The sequence below is a fragment of the Muscardinus avellanarius genome (assembly GCF_963383645.1).
Source record: "Muscardinus avellanarius genome assembly, chromosome: 16".
NCBI classification, from domain to species: Eukaryota; Metazoa; Chordata; class Mammalia; order Rodentia; family Gliridae; genus Muscardinus; species Muscardinus avellanarius.
The window spans coordinates 58652176-58676428 of NC_137802.1; the positions used below are offsets into that span (position 1 = coordinate 58652176).

Sequence of the window (24253 nt, forward strand, 5' to 3'; positions counted from 1 at the left end):
GAGACAGGATGGTTACAGGTTTGGAACCAGCCTCAACTACTTTAGTAAGGCCCTTTGCAATTTAGTGAGACCCTGTTTCAAAATAAAGAATAAAAATAGGCTGGGAGTATACATCGGAGATAGAATGCCCCTGGGTTCAAATCCCAGCGCTACAAAATAAATAAATAAATAAATAAATAAATAAATAAATAAATAAATTCCACAGATCACGCTGAAAGGCAGAAGCATCTGATTCACAAAGAAACACTCAGAGACACAAAATATCCAGGTTCTAGACCAGAGAAGGCAGAGTTAGGCTTTCAGATACCAGTGTAAGATGGCAAAACTGGCTTTCTTGGTTATTAATTGAGTTGGGGGAATGAGTCACTTTAGAGTGGCCTTCTTGATGGGTTGTTAATGTCTCATGCTGATTATACTGTCCATAGGCTTGTCATAAATTCCTTCTGTGACACAGAGGGACTCGACGAGGTATGCCCTCCTTCCTCCCTGGCTCAGTCCACTGCCATTTTGCATTGGCTCCCCCTGGCCTTTGCACCCAAGCCCCTGCCACAGAGACTGTGGAATGTACTCATTACAAGCCCATGGCAAGTCTGGAACCTGGGGACAAAGGTCTTAAAAGAAAACCCTGCTTCTGGAGCAATCGTTTCCCATCATGGAAGGTGTCAGACCCTCCCGCAGCCCGCAGGGCGCGCTTACTGTAGTCCACGTCATCCTCGGGCAGCGAGGCCGCGTAGTCGAAGTAGGTGGCGTTCCAGCGGAGCTCTCTGGTTTTGGTGTCATACATGGTGATGGTGTATTCTGAGGAAGAGACCAGCCCATTACTGTGGAGGTGTTGACCTTATCTAGTTGTGACAAATTCTTCCTAATTGCATGTTAAAAAGTCCAGACTATCCATGTAGAACAAGAAAGGCCTGTGGAGGAGAACAACAGGCCAGGCACACGAACCTGGCCGAGAGCGTGTGGGACAGAGACCAGGCATCCTCACCAAGTCCTGGGACTCACAGCTCACAGAATCACAAGCAACGCTAACAGTTGTTTATAGCCCGCTGGGTACGAAGGGTTCTAGAGACCATAAGAGTGTATGTAGTCCCATAGCACTCTCACATGGCAAAGTAGGGGTTAATGGGAAAGCTTTTATGTAATGGTACAGACTATAATTCGACACATGGGAAACCCACAAGTTTTTAAAGGAGTCACATCACTGCAGACTACAGTGATCAGAGATAGTCAAAATAACGGGCAGCAGAGCTTCTAGACACCCTGCTTTAAATGAACAAGGAACAGATAGAGAAAGCTACAAAGCTAGCCATATCTTATGGAATAGAAAGGATTTCTCAGAGGACAGACGCAAGAGCCACTGAGGGTAGTATATTAGGGAACCAATTCCAGAGGGCAGAGATTGTCCCTCAACAAGGAATATTCCCTGCGCCCAAGTTAGGGAGGCCTGAAAACGCGCCTGGCTGGACTTCAGAATTACTGAGGGCCAGTGTCATCATCATCATCCTCATCTTCCTTCTCTTTGCGTGCGTGCGTGTGTGTGTGTGTGTGTGTGTGTGTGTGTATGTGCGCGTGCGGTACTGGGGATGGAACCGAGGGGCATTCTACTTCCGAGCTGCACCCCCAGCCTTATTTTTTATTCTTTATTTTGAAAAAGGACCTCATTAAGATGCGGAGGGCCTTACTAAGTAGATGAGGCTGGCCGTGAACATGAGATCCTCCTGCCTCAGCCTCCCAAGTACTGGGGTTACAAGTATGCGCCACCACACCCTGCGTTGTGTGTGTGGGGTGGGTACTGGGGAATGAACCCAGGGCAACTTTACCTCTGAGCTACACTCCCCAGCACTATTTTTTATTTGGAAACAGGGTCTCACAAAGTTGCTGAGGCTGGCCTTAAACCTGCAATTTTCCTGTCTCAGCCTCCCAAATACTGGGACTACAAGTGTGTGTCACCACACCTGGCAAGACCCATCTTCTTTTTCCTTCCCTTTCCAAACTGGGATGTTTAAGACAGCTAACCTGTATCATCACTGTATGCCAGGTGGGGGAGAGAGAACTCATCTCTACCACACAGGTATCCAGCCTCCACACCTGACACAGATCCCAGGATGCTGGATTTTGAGATAATGCTGTGACAGGCCTCTGGGATCTTGGAAAGAGTGCGTACCTTCTGTGAGTGGGAAGGCTGTAAACTACTGTGGCCTGAAGGAGGGCTCTGATAGAATGTCTGAGATCACCACCAACATTCTTCCCAGAATCACACAAGTCACTCTTTCCACCAAGAGGCAGAGTCCGATTCCCCACCCTTGGCTCAGGGCTGGCCCCGTGACTTGCTTTGACCAACGGACTGCAGAAGTAAGCTTCTGAGTTCTGAGCTCAGACCTTATGATGCATTCTAACTGCACTTTTACACAAGAGTGAACCCAGCTGCCAGATCAAAAAGTCTAGTGATCTGTGTGGAGAAAGGTCCCATGGAGATGCACCAAGGTCCCAGACATGAGTGAGCCCAGCGTGTGGAACAGGGATGACCTGTGCTTGTCCAGCTTCCTGAGTTCCTTCCCACAGCATCAGCAACACAATGGCTATTGTTTAAGGCATTAAGTTAGGTGGGTTGCTACTGCTGCATGTTGGGAACAACAGCTCTATAACCCTGTGCACACGCATTCCACCTGAGACCAGAGCATGGAACAACTCCCCAAATGCCCCAATTCTACCTGAGAACCAAACAGCTGGAGCTGGAACCACTGTAAGGTTCTCCTTGTTGAAAAAGGTAAACAATTCCTAAGCAGACATAACAGCTGGAAGTTAAAGATCCGGCTTTCAGAGGAAGAGGGTGTAGACTCCTACAGTACAAACGGTTACTCCCATAACAGCAGAGGCCAGCCAGCCTCTCCAGTGCCCAGGATCAGTTACGCTCATGGGTAGAAAGGCACCTTTTCCTAGAGCATATGAAAGAGGTTCTGTCTCTTTCGTCAAAGCTTTGTCTATCTGAATATTTAGACCTAAATTTAGTGGTCAATTGTAAATGAATTCATCCTAGTTTTTAAAAAATTTAATGACCTGCTTTATACATTTTTAAATATTTGATTGATTTATATAAATATTACATTATTTGTATGTATATATACATATATAGTGAGAATGCAGATTACATATGTATGTAGGAATGTATGTATGTATACATGGAATGGGATTGTAGGTTTGGGGTATAATTTTTTCCTTCTAAATGTTTTCTTCTTTTGGCTTTAATCTTTGTTCAACAATCTTTATGGTGGCCCTGATACATGCGAGGTGTTGCAGTGATGGGGCTCACCCATTTGCTTGCTCACATTTCTGAGCACCTACTGTATGCTTGAGGAACTATGTCTAGCGTGGAGATATAGCTGGTGAACAAGATAAAGTCCTGCCCTAGGAGAACTGATATTCCACTGGGGGAGGCAGAAAGCAGGCACATGAAATTTATAAATAAGCACTGACAAGTGTTAAGAAGGTGGCTGAAAAGAGAGGAAATAGAAAATGGTGTGGTGAAGGGGGTGCTATTCATGACTATAAAGTGATAGTTGATGAATGGCTCATGGGCTTTGTCAGTGCTGTGCATGTCCCTAGAACAGGACAGCTGAGTGCAATGTCCCTGTGCTGGGCAGGAGCACTGAAGCTTGGGAACAGGCCTCGCAGAGAAAGGCACTTCTGAGCAGAGCTGTGGAAGGAGGAAGACATTTGCCAGTCAGAACCACGCATACCTGATAGAAAGGGACACCCCCATTATGAGTCCTTAAAAATAGTACTTCTAAGCCAGGCGTATTGGTGCACACCTGCAATCCCAGTACTTGGGAGACTGAGCCAGGAGGATCACCGGTTTGAGGCCAGCGTCAGCAACTTAGCAAGATTCTTAGCACATCAGTGAGACCTTGTTTCAAAAGTTAAAAAATAAAATACCTCTGGGTTTAATCTCCAATGTGTGTAACACACACACACACACACACACACACACACACACACACACACACACACACAGCACTGCTCTTCTGAAAACTGCAGGCTATCCATCCCAGGTGGAAAATGTTTAAATGAGGGAACTGCAGCAGGGAGGGATGAGGTGAGAGAGGTGGCCGCTGCCCTGCAGGACTCTGTGGGTCCCGGTGTAGTACAGACGTCCCTTGGGCGAATGTCACCAGAGGGTCTTAGGAAGGGGACTGGTGGGCTATTTGGAGAGGGCAGCCCTGGCCACCTTCTAGAGAACACAGCTGGGAGCAGAGACTGGTGGGGATGCTTGGCCAGGTCCTTTCTGGAAACAGGTAGAATGTGTATGACACAGGCTCATTTCTTACCTGTCCGTCCCAGATACAGAAGAGAAGTGGACGGGCAGAGGCTATCTGCAAAGGCTGATGACAAAGTCTGCTGCTTCTCGCCGGTCAGCAGGTCGACGACATACCAGATGTCCTGCTTTTTACCTGTGAGGGCATGAGGCACTCTGTAATTTACACTGGTCTATATGGAAAAAAATCATCACTGGCAAAGAAGCAGTTCTAGGTTTGTCTCTGTGCTAAGAGCAAAGCCTGGAATTCTTAGGACATTGAAGACATTTCTAGGATGCTCTGAAGACAACGAAGTCAAGAGGAATGTGGAGATAATAATTTCTTGGGCCACCGAGTCTTATAATAATTTAATAACCTAATCATGGCATAAAACTTCTCCAATCCTAATAACCTAATTATAGTTAAAAATGTTCTAACTTTCAAGTTAGACTTTATTGCTTTGGTGGCCTTAATATGAAAATCTTGCCTGTAAAAGGCAATCCTTTTCCCACGGACTAAAAGCAATATAAATGTAGAAATGTACTTAGGGGTTTATCTCCCTGGTAACCACAATTCACATTTCTCAACATCCCTATTAATTAGTCCACATGTGAAGATGATCTATAGTTACTGTTCATTACTGTAATTAGATACTACCTGTGACTGGTCAGTAGAGTTGGTTGTAATTTGATGCTAATGAGGCTAAAGTTATCTCAGCCTCTGTCCCCTGTCAGCAAGTTATTCCCAGCAAGTTATACCCCTGCTCTGGTCAGCTGATAAGAAGATATGAAGAAGCCGAGTGTGGTGGCGCACACCTATAATCCCAGTACTGGGAGGCTGAGACATGAGGATCACAGGTTCTAAGTCAGCCTAAGCAAGTTAATGAGGCTCTCCACAACTTAGTGAGACCTTATTTCAAAATATAAAAGCCGGGCGTGGTGGTGCACGCTTGTAATCCCCACGTTTGGGAGGTGGAGACAGGAGGATCCCGCAGGTTCGTAGTCAGCCTCGCTGGCTTAAGAGATCCTGTTTCCAAATAAATAAAAAATATACAGTAGGTCTGGGAGTGTGGCCTGGAGGTAGAAGGGCTTCCAGGAAACCCCAGTACCACCAATAAAATAAAATAAAATAAAATATTAAAATAAAATAGGGATAGGGGTATGGCTTTGGGGTAGAAGGCCCCTTCAATCCATAGTGTCACATATATACACACACAAAAAAAGATATGAACAAGCAGGGGTTGGTGGTGCACACTTGTAATACCAGTAATTGAAAGGTGAGACAGGAGGATCACAGGTTCAAGGCTAGCCTCAACAACTTAAGGAGATCCTCACCAACTTACTGAGATCCTGTTTCAAAATGAATAAGTCGGGCGTGGTGGCTCAGGCTTGTAATCCCTGCGCTTGGGAGGCTGAGACAGGAGGATCACACAGATTTGAAGCCAGCCTCAGCTACTTAGTGAGGCTCTCAGCAACGTAGTGAGACCCTGTTTCCAAATAAAATATAAAAATAGGTCTGGGAGTGTAGCCCAAAGGTAGAAAGCCTTTGGGTTCCACCCCCAGTACCACACACACACAAAAAAGAATAAATAAAAAAGGGCCAGGGGTATAATTCCAAGGTAGGATGCCCTTGGACTCAATCCCCAGTACCACGGGTGTTGGGTTGGGGGGAGATATGAACAGGTAGACAGCACAGTCAAGCAACAGTAGTAGGAAAGCCCACAGCCTCTGTTTCTATGGTCTATATACCAGGGCATCCTGGGAATGGCCTGGAGGCAGCATTGGGCCTCTGATCAGTTCAACTCAGTCACAGAAGCCATCGCTTTTCATAACTCACTCACTCCTTCCTTCCTTCCTCCTTCCTTCCTTCCTTCCTTCCTTCCTTCCTTCCTTCCTCCCTCCCTTCCTTCCTTCCTTCCTTCCTTCCACTAGTCTGGGGATGGAGCCCAGGGGCATTTGACCTCTGAGCTACACCCCCTGCCCCGTTTTTTATTCTTTATTTTGAAACAGGGTCTCACTAAGTTGCAGAGGGCCTCACTAAGTAGCTGAGGCTGTCTGCAAACCGCGATCCTTAGGTCTCAGCCTCCCGAATGCTGGGATTACAAGTGTGCGCCACCACGCCCGGCTGCTTTTCATAATTTTTATCTTCTAACTTATTAGAAAAGTGTCATCATCCAAGGACTCTTGGAAGCAGAACACTGAGATACTAATGAAGGTTACAGGGCATTAGAATTTGCTAGTGCTGTCCGTGTTGGTGGTATAGTGATGAGCACAGAATTTGCTAGTGCTACATATAGTTCAGATGTAACAAACATTCTGGTTCCACATGTGTACAACTTGTCCATGGACAAAAACTCTCCGTTCCCAACAATCAGATATTAATATGAAAAAGATCTGAAAGATCTGAAGACAAAATGAAAATGTCACCAAACGGTTGTGACCATGAGTCCTTCCATCTGAAAGGACATATATCTGGTCACCTCAAGGACTATTGTAGCCTGCTAGTTTAACAGATGAATTGAGCAACTACCACACTCTTTTTTTTTTTTTTTTTTTTTTTTTTGGCGATACTGGGGGTGGAACCCAGGGGCTTTCTACCTCAGGGCTATACTCCCAGACCTAATTTTTAGACTTTATTTGGAAACAGTGTCTCACTATGATCTGAGAGCCTCACTAAGTAGCTGAGGCTGGCTTCCAACCTGCAGATCCTCCTGTCTCAGCCTCCAAGCATGCGCCACCACACCCGGCCTCTTTTTTTTTTTCTTTTCTTTTTTTTTTAACAATATTGGGAATTGAACCAAGGGGTGTTCTACTTCGGAGCTACAATCCCCGTCCTATTTTATTTTTTATTTTAAAACAGGGTATCACTAAGTTGTGGAGGTTCTAAGTTGCTGAGGCTGGCCACAAACCTGCAATCTTCCTATCTCAGCCTCCCAAATACTGGGATTACAAGCAGGCACCACCACACCCAGCTTACCACACTCTTAAAGGTGCTTAATAAAATCACTTAAGATGGTACCACACAAAGATGACGGAAACTTTAGGCCATAAGTGACAAACTGCTGGCAAAAGGTAGATGGGCCAAACGGGAAGCAATGAGAGAGTCAGAGGGGCCACGGCCTGGCCCTGAGAGAACGCATCCCTGGAACCCCTCACTTAAGGAATCCCTCCGCAGTGAGCCCCTCGTTCTGAAGGGGTGGAACAAAGCAAGAGCCCCAGCGTCCCTAGCAGAAACTTAAAAGCTGCCTGCATTTGAGACCCAGAAAATACACAGCGCTCTGAGGCATGAATAGGCAATAAGCACTTTCAGTTCCTCAAAGAGAGAGCTGCTATATAAACATGGCTATTACTACTACTAGGATTTCAAGATAAACACAGCTCTCCTTTGTGTTACAAATGCATTTTATTGACATTTTGGCAGCAAAGTGGTAAAGAAAAGCAGGAGAGTTGATGCTTTGAAAGCTGTGACCCCACAGGTATGAAGGCAGCTTATCTCCGCAAGCTGTTAAGTGCTGTTTCTACCAAATATTCTGATAGCAGGAAATACTAAGAAAGCCCTATAATTAATAGGCAGAGCCTAGTTTTCTTCCCTTGGCTCAGACTACTATATTCACTTTAAATTCCATACAATGGCAGTGGGGTGTGTTGCAATCTTGAAATCGCAGGAGTAGGCCAGCCCAGCAGCTAAAAGCTTGTTAAATGAGTAACCCACATTGATGGTGTCAATTCTTCTCCCAGGTGGAAGGAACCCTTTCTTAACTGGTCAGCTGATCCTGGCATGAGTAGCACCATCTAGTCAGGGAAGGCCTTTCCCAGAAGGACTGGCAAGGGGTGCCGGCAGTTCTCTCTAGGCCAACACTTCCCCAAATTCTGGGACTCACTGTCGCAGAGATCCGAGTTTCAGTGTTGAAAACAGGAACTCTTACCCATGTAGAGGATTCCATCTGAACTTCGGCAAGGGGATGCCTGTACCAACTCTGGGATGGTAAAGGGAAGTTTCTTTAAAAAAAGAAAAAAATTAGTTAAACAAGTCTTGTGCAATTATGACAATTTTACCCAGTTTTCTAAAAAAGAAAAAAAAAAGAAGAGCGCTTAGTACATGGTAGTTCTCCTAACTGGAACCCAAGAAAGAAGGGAGTGGCCTGGGCTCCCAGATGCCTGAGCTCTGTAGATACTAACTCTTTACTTGACACAGGACACAGAGGTCCTGTCCAGGGATGACAGAAATCTTTTCTGAAGAGGTTTACAGAGAGCTAAACCATCTTGGAAACTCTGGGTGGTAGAAAGGATTCTCCTGTTCTGGAACACTGACCCAGATATGGCCACGCTGGGTAGGTAGCCTGATAATGCCTTTTGGAGTGGGAGGGAGCGATGACACTAACGCTGGAGAGAAGTAGCCTTGGAACCTAGCTCAAAGCTTCATGGGAACGAGAAAGCTTCATGGCATGGACAACACAAGAGTTTGAGGTGGGAAAAAAGTTTTTGGTGTTCTCATTAGTAAATAATTCTCTATTGAAAAACAGAAGAAAACTGAGCCTTTTGGTTAAAAAAGGAAGTTATGGTAGGCACCAGGAAAAGAAACTCAAAGGAATACAAATGTTTCAGCGAGTTTCATCATAAATCTGTCTCTTCTGAGTCTACAGCTGACATCTGAGGAGTCCGTTTGGTCAAGGCTTGTTTCAGTGTACTTTATTTTTGGAACGTTTTGTGTTCCTGAAACTGCTCTAGAGATACCTGCTCTTACAGAAACTCCAGGCCACACACTGTCACCTTTTTCTCCATGAAAGAAAAGACTTCTCCCGAACATTAATAAAAAGAACTGTAGCCAGACATGGTGGCACACACTTATAATCTCAGCATTTGGGAGGCTGAGATAGGAGGATTTTGGTTTGTGGCCAGCCTCAGCTACTTAGTGAGGCCCTTTGCAACTCAGTGAGACCTTGTTTCAAAATAAAGAATAAAATATAGGGCTGGGGGTGTCACTCGGAAGTAGAATGCCCCTGGGTTCCATCCCCAGGACCTCAAAGAAAAAAAAAAAAAGAATACTAATCAAAAATTTAAATTTTCCTGTCATCCAACATTCACACTAGAAAGGGAAAAATGCCACTGAGTGGTAATGCCTAGGCTTTTTCCAGATGTTTCTGGGAATCAGAAAGCAGTTGCTGGTCCTCCAGCCTAGAGTCCTGTGCTAAGCCAAGCCCTCCTGCTTGAGGCCAGAGCGGGAAATGCACAGTCTCCTGCCACCAAGCTGCAACACAAGGAATGAATGCAGGTGGGGTTCAGAGCATCCCTCGGAAGACAGGGCGCTGGCCTAAGCTACGGCTCCTTCCTGGATATCTCTGGGCTTAATTTAGATGTGTTATCCCCTCTCTAAAATGGGGCTAACACCTCCGGGCTGCTGAGAAGCTCAAATGAGAGTGAGGTAGGATAGAAAAAAAAAAAAAAAGGTAGAAAGGAGACATAAAGGGAAGAGTGGGGGAAATATAACTATTTACTTACTGTGGCACTGGGGATGGACCCAGGGCCATTCTACTTCCTTGCTGCACTCCCAGCCCTATTTTTTATTCTTTTTATTTTGAAACGGAGTCTTACTAAGTTGCAGAGGGCCTCTCTAAGTAGCTGAGGCTGGCCTTGAACCCATGATCCTTCTATCTCAGCCTCCCAATACTGGGATTACAAGCCTGTGCTACCATACCTGGCCTGAAATATAACTTTAATGTGAAAGGAAGCCTATACTAAAATCCCCCAAGCTAGGCCAGTGGCCTCCAAGGCAGGCTTGTCAGTCCCAGACTTCTGGGGAATTTGCAAATCTTTACTCCCTCTCTTGTGCTAATTATCCTGAAGGTTTGGGGCCCATACAAAAGCTCTAGAAAGATGAAGACCATCAAAACAGGTAACCCCTTCACTTATCATTTTCTCAGACATGGTTACCATCCTACCTGTGCATAGGCGGAGGTGATGCCTATTGGTTAGAAGTGAAGGCCCCACCAGGCCTGGGAAGATGACCCTAACACCCAAATCATCTTGTGATTACAGGACTGATGTCACCCTTCACCAGTCTCCCCTTCAAGGAAAAACCGTGAACCCCCAAGGTGCATCTCTCACTCTGGAGGGGCCTGAATTCTCCCTTGAATCTGTATTTCTTGCAGTCCTAGATAATCCTGTCTGCCTCTGACAGGCCCCCGCTGAGATTCTTTCCCCTTTGTCCCACAGTGGGAACTTCTCTTCGTAAAATCGACTCTTCTCCCATGACAAAATAACTTATATAGATTGCTCAACACCACTTCTGGCAAAGAAAGTGCTAAAGAAAAGGAGGCTACGGCAACGTGGAGAGAGACAGACATGGAAGGAGAGTGCATGCGGCTCTGTGCAGCCTGCCCTTCCCCCTTCTGCTTCAGTCCCAGTCCCAGGTATTAAAAAGCTCCCCGCCCCCCACCCCCGGTATGTGTGGTACTAGAGACTGGAGCCAGGGACATTCTATCTCTGAGCTACACTCCAGCCTTTTTATTTTGAAATAGAATCTCACGAAGTGACCACATGTTGGCCTGGAACCTGTGATCCTCCTATCTCAACCCTCCAAGTACTGGGATTCGGGCATGTGCCACCACAGCCAGCTTCAACGTTCTCTATCTGGGGAACTTTGTAAAAAAAATCCTGATGACTTATCAGGACCTTCTGGGACAGAAAACTAGGCTTGGTATTTTTTAGAGTTCCTCAGGTTATTACAATGCATAGCAAATCTAGACACGGTCTACATTCTCACATGGAGATGCGGGTACAGTAGCACACACTGCCCTGAGAAGGTGCCTGATAGGAAGAGATGGAGCCATTCCCTCAAACCACATCCCATTCTCCCAAGCTACAGGTCTCTAGGTAGAGCAGACCTTGTTGCTACAGGGGTTGTCTAGCCTCCCAGTGGCTGGCTGAGCCAACAGCACCTGCCGCTCTAGATCTGTTTCTGAACTCTGGCTGCACATTGAAAAGTTCATTTAGGAAGCTCTGACCTCCCGGGCCCTGCCACTCCAGAACACCTGCAGAGTCCCTAGAAATTCTTTTTTTTTTTTTTTTTAAACAGTCCTGGGGATTGAACGTAGGGGCTCCAAACTATACCCTCAGTCCCCTCCCCCTTTTTTAAAAAAGGCTCTCACTAAGTTGAAGAGAGCCTCACTAAGTAGCTGAGGCTGGAACCTGCAATCCTCCTGTCTCAGCCTCCCAAGTACTGTGATTACAACTGTGCATCACCACGCTCGGCCCCAGAAGTTCTTTTAAGGCTCCCAGGAGATCTCAGCATGCAGACACAGCCAAGGACATGGCTAAGAACTCCCAGAGTACACAAAGAAGCTAAATGTTCTCACCGTGAGACCTTCATCATTCTTGCCCCCAAGCGTGTACAGACTGCCATCGTTGGGGTCTGGGAGGAAGGCAGGCCTAGAGATTAAATAGTAAGTATCAATGATAGATGACTGCCCTGGGCACAGAACAAAATATCAAAGTCATGCAAAGAAAGCCATGATGCAAGGGAAGTGGGGTGCGAGGGTGTGTGTGTGTGTGTGTGTGTGTGTGTGTGTGTGTGTATGTGTTAAGACAATTCTACCCACTTCTCTCTCACTTCAGCCACAAATGATAAAATACCCCCATGGTACTGTGTACCCTAAGTGCAGAAAAACAACCTGCAAAAGAAAAATCCTAGCTGGGCGTGGTGGCACATGCTTGTAATCCCCGCGCTTGGGAGGCTGAGACAAGAGGATCACGTGGGTTTGAAGCCAGTCTCCGCTGGCTTAAGAGACCCTGTTTCCAAATAAAATATAAAATAGGTCTTGGAGTGTAGCCTGGAGGTAGAAGGCCCCTGGGTTCCATCCCCAGTACCACACACACACACACAAAAAAATAAATAATAATAATAATAATAATAATAATAATAATAATAATAATAATAAAAATAATAAAGGAAGGAAGGAAGGAAGGAAGGAAGGAAGAAAGAAAGAAAGAAAGAAAGAAAGAAAGAAAGAAAGAAAAGAAAAAGAAAAATCCTAAGAAACCAGAGAGGAGTAGATAGTCATTTGGTCAAAGTGCTCTGGATTTGTAAAATACTCACAGAACATCAATAATTAATAGTATGCAACAGTATATAAAAAAGTAGAACAGATCTACTTTTAGTTTTCAACAAATATTTATTTTTAAAATGGAGGCCATAAAAGCAGACCCTGAAAGCCTGTCATCAGAAAGCTTGCCAAGGAGAGGGGCCGTGGCCTCTGTCGCCAGCTTCCCGTGAGCGGATGGGAAGTGATGGTCGATACAGATGATCTGCTAGAGACTGAACCACAATAGGGCCACTCGCAAACCCTTGCTGCGCCTCTCAACTGACCTCCCTCCGCACCCGGGCTTCCGTGATGGCACCAGGCCCTCCTAGGCACCTTGCAAGTTCTTGTTATACCTTATGCTTGTGCATGTATGTGCTCCAACAGCTAGCCTCATAAGTAAATGTCGATTGGCTGGATGAGACAATGAATTAAAGGGAGGCATTAAGCAAATCAGAAAACTTACTCTTCCACGTGTGTTGGAACCTGCAGCACTGGGTCTGTGCAAAAGAACAACAAAGGCGTCATCAGACAGACTCAAAATGCCAAGCCCCAGAGGCCCCAGGACCCCATCACAAGCTGTGCCACGTGAGAGAATGATGTGTGTGAGGGCGCTTTAGGAAACATTCGCACAAACACGCAGACTATGATTGCCATGCCAATGGGCAGAGGGCAGGTACCAGCGAGGAGCTCCCGTCAGAAACTCGTACCAACTAGGGGATGGACACGGAAGGAAGAGCTGGTCGTAACCCACAGCGGACAAGGGACGGCAGCATCACTGTCTGTGTGTCAAGGACTTCTACGATCCAAATCCTTACCTTGTCAGATACCTGGAGCAGTACCAGAGAGTCCCATTAGGAACTGTCCAGCTGTGGCCTAAGAACTGACTTTGGTTGGATGGTAGGTGGATACACCCCCATGGAGCAGCCTGGGGAGATCCGAGCCTTCTAGCGTTGACTCTCTTTGGTGCATTAATTTTATTTCTATAAAATCTAATTCTAAGGCAATATAAAAAACAAGAGAAAACAAGAGTACTTGTAATTCCAGTACTTGGAAGGCTCAGACAGGAGGATTGAAGGTTTGAGGATAGCCTCACTAATTTAGCCTCAGTAATTTAGTGAGGCTTTCAGCAACTTAGTGAGACCCTGTTCCAAATAAGAAGTAGAACCGGTCTGGGGGTGTAGCTTGGAGGTACAATGCCTCGGGTTCAATTCCTAGTACCACAACACACAAAAAATCTAATTCTAAAACAATATAAGACAGAGACAGGTGTGGTGGCACATGCCTGTTTTAAAATAAAAAATAAAATTGGGCTGGTGTTATAGCTCAGAGGTAGAATGCCCCTGGGTTCAATCCCCAGTACCCCCCCACACACACACGTTTTTTATAACAAAGATGTTCACAATAGCATTACAAATGGCCTAACTATACAATAATAGAAATTGAGTGTCCATATGGCAGAAAATTAAGGCTTCTAAAGGGGTAGAAAACCTATTAAAACCTGTACAAATCTTTATACTATTAAGTTCAGGAGAAAAGATGACATTGTACACAGAGTATCAATTCAACTGAGGGAGAAATCTTCAATGCACACTCCAGGCCAGTTTTGGTCTTTCAATCTAGTTTTTTCAGCTGGGCATAGTGGCACATGCCCATAATCTCAGTACTTGGGAAACTGAGACAGGAGGATCACATGTTCGAGACCAGCCTCAGCAACTGAGCAAGCCTCTCAGCAACCTAGTGAGACCCTGCTTCAAAAAAAAAAAAAAAATCAGGCTGAGGATATAGTTCAGATGCAGAATGCCTCTAGGTTTAATCTCTGGTAACACACCCACACCCCACCCCCCACCCCCACACATACACACGAATGCTAACTATAAGTTATCTTTGTTGGAAGTATGAGCAACTCTTCCCATTTTTCCATATTTCTCAAAATTTCTATGAGAGTGGGTACTACCTTTCGATTGGGGGAAAGGTTCTTTTCTCTAAGTCAGTTTCATATTTTCAAGAGTTAACAGAGCTGCACGTCTCCCTCCCTAGATCCTCTAGGCACACACCAAGAGGAAGCTCCTGGCTGGTGGGACAGTGGTGAGGTGGGAGGTTGGGCGCAGGCCACACAGCGAGGAGGTGCTGCCCGCACTCAACCCCCGGCGACAGCCCACTGCACGCACCTTCAGAGCTGGGGGTGAGGATGGCAGACATCGGAGTTCTAGATCCAGGGGCTCTGCTTCTGGTGACAGACAGCTGTCTAATTCTCCTTGTCACTTGGGATTTTTCAATGAAGGAAAACTCTTCAGGCTTTATCACAGTGGACTCTGCTTTAAAGCCTAGCTCTTACACAAAGACACAGGGTGCTCAGAACCACAGAAGCACATATACCAGATATGGTCTGTGGGCAGCAAACAAACAATTCACTAAACCCCCAGCACTTTTAGAAACAGGATGAACTTTCAGCCAGTAAGCATATGTTTATCTTTCCCATTAATCACCTCTCTGTACACTCTCACAAACAGACTGATGCAAGAGACAGGAAATAAAGGCACACGACTCACCAACTGAAACAAACTAGTCAAGGTGCAATTAACCCATGTCCTCCAACGCAGCCCCGAAAGCCACGCAACCAGGAAAGCAAGAATGTCATTTTCCAAGGAAAGCGCGCAGAAGTAAAAGGGCATCTTTCTTCCTCTTTGTTCATTTCAGCCACTTAACGGTATCACAGATAAATGCAGAGAAGGAGGACACTGCCAAAGCCTAGCGATTCACCAGAAACATGGAGACCGGCATGATTTGACGTCTTGCTCAAGGCCCCATCTTTGCTGTACAGCATTTGCTAGGCCTTACGGACTTGCCGCCACAAGCAGATTTTTCTAATTTCCTACAGCTTATCCAGGGGTCACCTGGCCCTGAGGCCTCGGGCCCCAAGATGTTCCATCCGTGGAAACAGAAGGATTCCAGGGTGGGACAACGACATTGGTGTGTAAGAACCATGCTTGTTTTCTAGTTTTAGGAAGAGAGGAGTTCAGTAGGACGACCTTAGCATTCCCCATCTTCTCAATAAAACTGGGTACCTAGACAAGCTTCTGCGAAGACACGGGCCGGGTAAAATCCAACACCTGAGGCTGCCCAGACAGACGCCAGCTAACTGCTGCTTGCTTCCGAGGCGCAGCGATGACCTGTTCTATAGATATTTTTCTTCTTTCATAATCTTTTGGATCTAATTCTTGCTTGAAAATATTACAAAAATAATTGTGTAAAAAGATTGCAATAAAAGATAAGCAAGAAAAAGTGGTGGCTTTTAATTTTGTAATGAGAACTGGTATAAGGCAAGAGTCTTGCTTTAAAAAAATATTTTTTTCTTAGCCATGTGAAAAGAAGTCCTGAGCAAATTGTAAGGCTGAAAAAAATACAGCTGCAAAACAAGCCGCTCTGTCTCTGTGGCGCCTGATAAGGATAAGCGCCAACCTCACCAAACTCTTGTACTTTCAGAAAATAGAAGGGGAGGAGCTTCCTTCACATGTGTAAAAATGGGTGTTATTCCAGGTAAGATGAAGTTATCGGGCAAAGATATGGGAAAATCTAGATGCCTCAATGCTTGGTCTCCCAGGACTACCTGGGGAGGAACCCACCTGCTCACGCTGCCCAGGAGGTCGGCCACCGACTCGGCTCCCTCCTCCTGGCGTCCAGCTTGGCCTGAACCGCCACAACCTCCCCGCTCATAGAAACCAACATTCCGAATGAGGTCAGGTGAATCGACGGCGACTGTGCTGTGCTAATTTAATCCTCCCTGTGTCCCGAGATGGAAACAGCGGGATGGATGCTCACATCATTCCTTTGTCTGTGCTCATGAGGCTGAACATTTCGACATTTCTATCTCCAAAAAGTGAATTTTTGTCTCCACTCCCAACTCCACCATCTGGGGGGACATTTCCAAGCCTTCCCGCTTCTCTTTCCTCTCTCTGTAAACATATCTCCTCTCTAACCCTGATCACAGGAGGGTTCTAGATCCCCACCTCACTTCTCTCTGAACCAACTACCTGGACATTTCACTATTTCCTACCAGCACCTCGGCCTCTCTGTCCACTCCTCCCTCCACCTTTCACCCCAGACCGGCTTCTTCTCTTGACCACCATATTTTGTTAGCAGAGCCACCGTTCACCTGAGGACAAGCAAGACTTACCCACACTCCTGACACCTATTTCTCCTTACACATCAGTTGCCCAGTTTTGTGCTGTCTCTACAGTGGCCATTATTTTCTTTCCTGTCCTAGTGTCCCTTCAGCATCACCAGAATCCTTTGTCTTCCAAGCCCCCTTTCCTCCTAATGTATGTGGCCTTGGGAATCAGACATACATAGGCTTAAATCATGGCTCTCCCGATAACCATCTATCTGAGTGACTCTGGCAAAGTCATTCAATCTCCCTTGACTTGAATTTTCTCATCATAAAGGGAGGAAAATAAATTGGGTGTGCTGACACATGCCTGCAACCGCAGTACCTGGGAGGCTGAGCTGGGAGGATCACAGGTTTGCAAGTAACAAGACTCTCAGCCACCTATGAGACCCTGTTTCAAAATAAAAAAAATAAAAGTAGAGCCAGGGGTATAGCTCAGAGGTAGAATGCCCCAGGGTTCAATCCTCAGTACCAAAATATTTAATAATAAATAATAAATAAATGTGGGGGGGACAACGTCGATTTCATGGGGCATCATGTGTGAATTAAATAAGGTTTAAACGTTTGTTAAAACTTTAAGTCAGTGCCCTGACAAAGAGAAGAAGAACTCTCCTAAGACCTAAGCCACACTACGCTTCTGCCACCGTGCAAACCCTCTGTTCCCCCCACCCTACTCACGAGGTCAGTGTCCACACAGCGGCCCGCAGACCCCGCACATCCCGCCCTCTTGCCTTTTTTTTTTTTTTTTTTTTTTTTTGGTGTGTGTGTGTGTGTGGTACTGGGCATTCTACCTCCGAGCTACATCCCAGCCCTACTTTTTATTCTTTTTTTTTTTTTTTTTTTTTTACTGGGGGTGGATCCCAGGGGCATTCTACCTCTGAGCTACACCCCCAGCCCTACTTTTTATTCTTTTTTTAATTTTGAACCAGGGTCTCACTGAGTTGCAAAGGGCCTCACTAAGTAGTTGAGACTGTCTGCAAAATAAGATCCTCCTGTCTCAGCCTCCCAAATGCTGGGATTATAAGTGTGTGCCACCATGCCTGGCTTATTTTTATTTTGAAACAGGGTCTCACTGAGTTGCAAAAGGCTTCAATGAGCTAAGCAGCTGAGGCTGTCCTCAAACCACAATCTTCCTGTCTCAGCCTCCCAAATGCTGGGCTGACAAGCGTGCGCTGCCACGCCCGGCTTCCCTGTCTTCTTCCAACAACCTTCTTCTGTTTCCTCCTTATTCCACTTCAGCCATGCCGGCCTCCATCTATTCCCCAAACCTTGCTAGGCCTGCCCCTGCTCAGGGCCTTTGAGTTTGCTGGTCCTGCTGCCTGTCTCTGCCCAGTGTCACTACCTCAGAGAGGTCTTCAGGACCGCCTCCTCCTCCAGGATTTCCCATCCTGCCTCTACCTAACTTTTCCCCATGATACTCACCATCTCTAAAGTTCTTTACATTTTATCACTGACTTGGTCAACGTCTCACACTAGCCCCAGGAAGCTCCTTAAAAGCTGGTTTATCCTGTGTTGTCTGGCATATTCCTAGCATCAAGAACGGTGCCTGGCACGGTGGAAGTGTCCCACGTATGCTGAATGGAGCAATTAATGGCTAATTTCCTTCCTACTTCCTATGCAGCCTGTTTCCATCACTGACCATTTCTAACTGGCTGGCAGATGCCCTATCAACTGTCAGCCGAGGCTCTACCTAGCACTCCCCTTGCCCGCACCAGGCTCTGCGCAGCGCTGAAGAAACACTGCAGTCACCTGTGGAGATACCATGACACCTACACCTACGGCCGACTGGGCCCCAGGTCACTACATTTACTTATCTACTTCCTGGTTGGCCTCTGTTCCCCATTTTCAGACCTTTATTTCTTGCTTCAAGGCCCTTTTCTCTCTACAAATAACTGCCTCCTGATTCACGGGGAACTAGGAGGCCCGCACGAGCTCCCTGGACTCCCCACCCTCCACCTTCTGGGTTTGTCCAATTCCACTCGTTCCTTCACTCAATAAAAGGACAATGTTTTAACTTCACACTCAGGTAGTTTATACGCCCATCTGAAACCCCTAGGGAATTTCCTGTCTCCAAGAATCTCCAGCTCTTCTCTTGGGCTGAACAGCTCCTTCCCCTCAGCCTATAAAATCTCCCCGACCCTTTTTCTGCACGTACATCTCCTTTCTCTTCTGAATGCATCAATTTTAAGTGCACAATTTAAATTATCTTTTTCTCCTTTCCTTCCTTCTGTTTTTTTTATTTTTTGGTACTGGGGATTAAACCCAGGGGCATTCTACCCCTGAGTTACACCCAGCCTTTTTAAAGTTGTAGGAGTCTTGTTATATTGCTAAAACTGTCCTCAAACCTATGAATCCATGATCCCCCTTGTCTCAGCCTCCCACGTACCGGGAACACAAGTGTTTGCCACCATGTCTGGCTTCAAATAATCTTGCAAAACATATACACACAAGTAACTACCCTCAATGTTAAGATACTTAACATGTCTATCACCCAAACATTTTCTCATAACCCTATGCTTTCAGTACTCACAGCCCAGACAACTTAGAGCTTTCTTTTATTCTAAAATTCCACAAATGGAGAGCACACAGTAGGTATTCTTTTGTGTCTGGCTTCTTTCTGTCTGCATAACGTATTTGTTTTGTTTTTTGTAGTACTGGGGATGGAACCTCCAAGCTACACCCCCAGCCCTATTTTTTATTCTTTATTTTGAAACAGGGTCACACTAAGTTCCAGAGGGCCTCACTAAGTAGCTGAGGCTGTCTGCAAACCGTGATCCTCCTGTCTCAGCCTCCCAAAGGCTGGGATGACAAGTGCACACCACCACGCCCAGTCTGCATAAGGTTTTTGACTCTTCCCCATTGTGTATATCATAGCTCCCTCCTTTTTCATGCCTGTATAGTGCTCTACCATTGCTAAACATTTGGGTTACCTCTGGTTTCGCTCTTGGCTATTGTGAAGCCACTATAAGCACTATGTACAAGTCTTTACTTGAACCTATTTTCATTTCTCTTGGGAAAACAGGCTAGGGAGTAGAATAGCTGAGCCGTACTGTTTACATTTGACCTGTTAAGAAAATGCCAAACAGTCTCTAAACGCTGGTGCCATTTCACATCCCGTCAGCACTGTCTAAAAGCCGCCTCTGGAGGTTTAAAATGCAGGTTCCCGGGTCCTTCCCCAGGATGCCGATGCCGCAGGAGAGGCATGCATCTTCTTCTGTAGGAGGTGCAGGGTGGCTCTGTGAGTCGCCATGCCCCTCTGGTGTGTGCCTCAGCCGCCGCACTCTCCACTTGTTGCCCAGGCGGGCTTGACAAAGGCAAATCTTTGTCCACCCTGGCTCCTCTTTGCCTACCAATACCTGTTATTTCCATGACTTAAGTCAGAGGCTCCCAAACTTTCTGGTTCACAGCATGCACCCTTATGTCTCAGTAATTTCTTCCCAGGACCTAGGCCAAAAGAAATACCTGTCACCTGGGGACGTAGCAGCTCAGTGGTAGAGCACTTGTCTAGCATGTGGAGAACCTGGGTTAGATCCCCAGTAAAACACACACACACACACACACACACACACAAAATGAATGAAATGCCTAACAGTTCAAATAACTTAAGAAGTAAGTATTTAGGGTCTAGCAACTGAAAAGCCATGTGAGAAAAAAGACATGAAAATTGAAAGAAAAGTTTTATTTCATTCTTAACCATACTAATGGGATGTGTATACCTGCTGGGTGCTGTACAGCTTCCCAACCTGTGAGAGTCTAGATACTACCACCCTCATTACTAGTTCATACAGAATTCCATGTGCAATCTGAACTTGTCAGATAGCACCTGTGACAAGTTCAAATAGCATATGAACTGCCAAAAATTCAACTTTTTTTTTTTTTTTTGGTACTAGGGATTGAACCCGGGGGAATTCTACTTCAGAACTATACCCCTAGTCCATTTTATTTTATTTTTTTAATTTTGAAACAGGCTCTTGCTAAGTGCTGAGACTGCCCTCGAACCTGCAATCCTCTTGTCTCAGTCTCCAAAGTGAAGTGTGTGAGACTGTAACCAGACCAAAAATTCAGCTTTACAAGATGCAACATCACTGAAGGGAATGCGGCACCATCTAAAGTGGACACCAGGAACTCTCGGGCATGACATCTGACGCCTGTCAAGCATCGCTGCGTTTCTCTCAAAACATTAAAAAAAAGCTTCCGTGCTCCAGTGAGCTCCCTGTGGCGTCTCAGGACCTCGAGGCACATGGTGTAGAAACCGCAGGCCTCAGCTTCAAGGCCCCCCAAAACATGGGCCAAATTCTTTTCCACGATACCTTCCCGCAACATCTCCTCCCCAGACCCGCCCTGCGCTTTCGTGCTGGCCTCTGAGCTCTCCTCCCTGCTCTGTCCTCATCTTTCAGACTCCAGTCAAACGCCAAGTTCTCCAGGAAACCAGAAATGCGCCGCTCACGGCCTTGCTGTGTACGTAGGAGGCTCTCGCCACTTTCTTGAGGGAGAGGTACTTCATGTGGCTTCTCTGGTTCTCAAATATCTGAAGGCCGCATTGAATGTCATGCCCTCTGGGAGCAGGGCTTATTTTGTTTATTGTGAAATGTACACAGGGAAGTGCAGAAAGCTCACTGCACGGCTTCGTCAGCAGTCAGGATGAGCTCCAGGGAGGCTGCTGCCCAGGCCCTGGCCCTCCGACGGCGTGGGCAGAGTGAACACTGCAGACTGAAGGGAGATCAGTCACCTGAGACGTCAGCACTGCATGTGGGATGCAGCCACTCAGACTTTTCCTAATGAAAGGACATCTCCACATAGAAACTGACATAATTAAATCTACAAACAGCTGCCCAGGCATAGTACTATTTATTCACTCACATTTAAATATTAAATTTATGGATAAAGTACTGTGGCATCTGCACTAAAATAACAGAGGGGCTGTCATATGATGGTCATTACTGCAGCCGGGCATGAAGCTTTTGTGACGCTGTTCTCTTTAGTTTTGCGTATGTAAAGAGCGTTTCTAAAATGAAAAGTTAAAAAGGACAGAAGTTTACAGAAGAAGCTATTTCTGGTAACCCTTTCCAACCGCTGGGAAGAAAGGCCTGTCTGCTCCGGCCACGGGCCACCCCAGCCTGTGCCCGGCTTCCCAGGTGCACAGCTGGGAGGGAGGCCCACACGCCTGAGGCCCCTCTGCACCATCTGGCCCGGCGGCCCAGCCAGAGCCGGTGTTCGCAAGCGCAGGGGGACTGTGTGGTGACAAGTGGGCTAAACAAAATGCCCTGGAGGAAGTCAGCCAGGAGTTAAAGAACTGGTTCAAACCAGAGCTCGGAACAAATGGCCAATCTCTGGAGGCGGCTTAGACAGACTTCCTTCATGAGGAAGGAATGCAAGCCTTTGACTACAGAAGCCATGAGAACAGGTTGCTCCCTTGACCATGGTTGAGGGAACCTTGCGAGATTGTCCTCTTCCTTCCCTAGATGTGCACTGATGTTCTGGAACGTGCCGCTCCTAATAAGCTCTGGCTGTTCTGCCCTCCTAACCCCTCCTGACCCCCATCTGACATTTAAAGCCAGCTGCCTCTCTGACCAGATTTCCCTGTAACAACCAAGACATCACAGTGCAGTGAACAAGTCTCTGTCCTGTCAGCAGTGATGCAAAATAATGATCTGGGTTGGCCTTTCTAGAAGTTCTCAGAGGACCAAGAGACCAGGAGGAAGCCCCAGCTGCTTTGCCCTCCCTCCCTTTCTCTCTCAGGAGGAGGACCGCCAACTACTAGTAATTATCTGTTGAGATTATCACACACATCTCAAAAACAAAAGTCAGGCGTCTGTCATCAGCTCGGCTCTCCAGGGCGGTGGGGGACAAAGCAGGGAGCACAGCTGGCTTATGAGATGGACGTACGGAAGCAGCGCAGAACTGCCGCAGCCCAGGGTGCGCCGCGGAGCTCTCAGGTGGTGAATCCTCAGCACAGAGCTCTGCACGGGTGGCTGCCAGGGCGTGGGGACGACGAGGACGCGGGCCTGGACAGCGCGTTCCCACCGAGGCACAGCGCACACAGCTGGCTGCAGGCAGGGCCGGCGAGGAGAAAGTTTGAACGTCTTTGTGATGGGGTTTGGGGGCACCAGGGCCCAACAGGAGGCTTCTATGAAAAAGAGCAATGTGATACGGCCAGCCAAGTGCCAGCCAAGTGCGGGCTGGACAGGAGCCATGGGGCAGGAGTGAGGGAGAAAGGGGGAAGAAGGAATCACAGAGGCGGAGGAAGGGTGGGCGGGCCTGAGCCAGACAACAAGGGAAAGAAAGCAAGGAGGAAAGGTGGAGGCGATCTCAATCCTGGCTGACCGTCTGAACGAGGTGAACAGCGGCCATTTCCTCAAGATCATCTAGTACTGTTTTCTCAATTTTTTTTTTTTTTTTTTTTGCGGGTCTGGGGATGGAACCCAGGGGCATTTGACCTCCTAGCTACACTCCGTGCCCTATTTGTAATTCTTTATTTTGAAACAGGGTCTCACTGAGTTGCAGAGGGCCTCACTAAGTAGCTGAGGCTGTCCACGAACCACAATCCTCCGGTCTCAGCCTCCCGAATGCTGGGATTACAAGCATGCGCCACCACGCCCGGCTTTGTTTTCTCAATTTTTAAAAAATGTTACTGGTACATTGTAGTCATACATCTTAGTGGAGTAGAAGATGGCAGAGGCATACATGCACACATCACGCATTTAGCCCTTCCCTGGTCCCACCCTATCCCCCCCCTCATGTTTGGGTTAGTGATTGACTTTGATGTTTCTGAATGTATATCATGTACATTAGGAAAAATCTTTCTCCCATATTCATATATATATTGGTAGAAATAAAGTCATTCACCTTTCTTTAACTAAAAAGTTGTCTCCCAAATATGTTTCATGCATTCAAATGGCCCAATTAGGGACTATTTCTCCCCAGTGGCAGCTTATTTCTTCTCTCCTGAGGAAAGGTACTTGGTTAATCTAAGTCTAAAATCCCATTAAGGCTGGTAGGTCCCAATTGAAGGTAGAAAGTCTCAAACATTCCTTCAAGTCCAGCTTTCACCAGGAAAGCATTTTAAACAGACATCTAGTCAAAAGCTCCTCAAAGTTTCAATCTCATCAGAACTGGGGAAGCACATTTTCTTCAGGGGTAACCTCCATAACTCATACAATGTTGTGTTTTACAAAGGTGATTATTTAGAAATAACAAAGTGCTGAGGAAAACTGCCCATTCCTGTAACAACCAAATTCTACTATGTTTTTTACTCAGCTTCACCTTGGCAGAAATAACTCAGGTCCAAAATAATGCACATGAAATGATATAATCAATAATGAAGAAAACCAGGACTGGTGGCGCACACTTGTAATCCCAGCATTCGAGAGGCTGAGACTAGAGGATCACGGCTCGCAGACAGCCTCAGCTACTTGAGCTCCACGCAACTTAGCAAGATCCTGTTTCAAAATAAAGAATAAAAAATAGGGCAGGGGGTATAGTTCAGAGGTAGAACGTCCCTGGGTTCTATCCCCAGACCTGCAAACATAAATAAATAAATAAACAAACAAACAAACAAACACACACACACACACACACACACACACGCACGCACACATAAAGGCTGGGGGTGTAGCTCAGAATAGAATGCCCCAAGTTCAACCCCCAGTACTACTACTGCTAATCATAATAATGAAGGAATTGAAAACAAAGACACATGTCCAAGTGTCTCTCAGG

General features: G+C 46.4%; 1 protein-coding gene across 1 annotated transcript in view; it reads right to left on the reverse strand.

Annotated features, from left to right (window-relative positions):
• ERN1 (endoplasmic reticulum to nucleus signaling 1) overlaps positions 1-24253 on the reverse strand; it is a gene marked incomplete at both ends in the record, with an annotated part of 90274 nt that overhangs the window by 26925 nt on the left and 39096 nt on the right. Inside the window, 5 exons of the mRNA XM_080712445.1 lie at positions 697-798; positions 4326-4448; positions 8218-8290; positions 11647-11719; positions 12836-12869. Coding sequence (XP_080568571.1) covers positions 697-798; positions 4326-4448; positions 8218-8290; positions 11647-11719; positions 12836-12869 — 405 coding nt within the window. The remainder of the gene's footprint in view (positions 1-696; positions 799-4325; positions 4449-8217; positions 8291-11646; positions 11720-12835; positions 12870-24253) is intronic.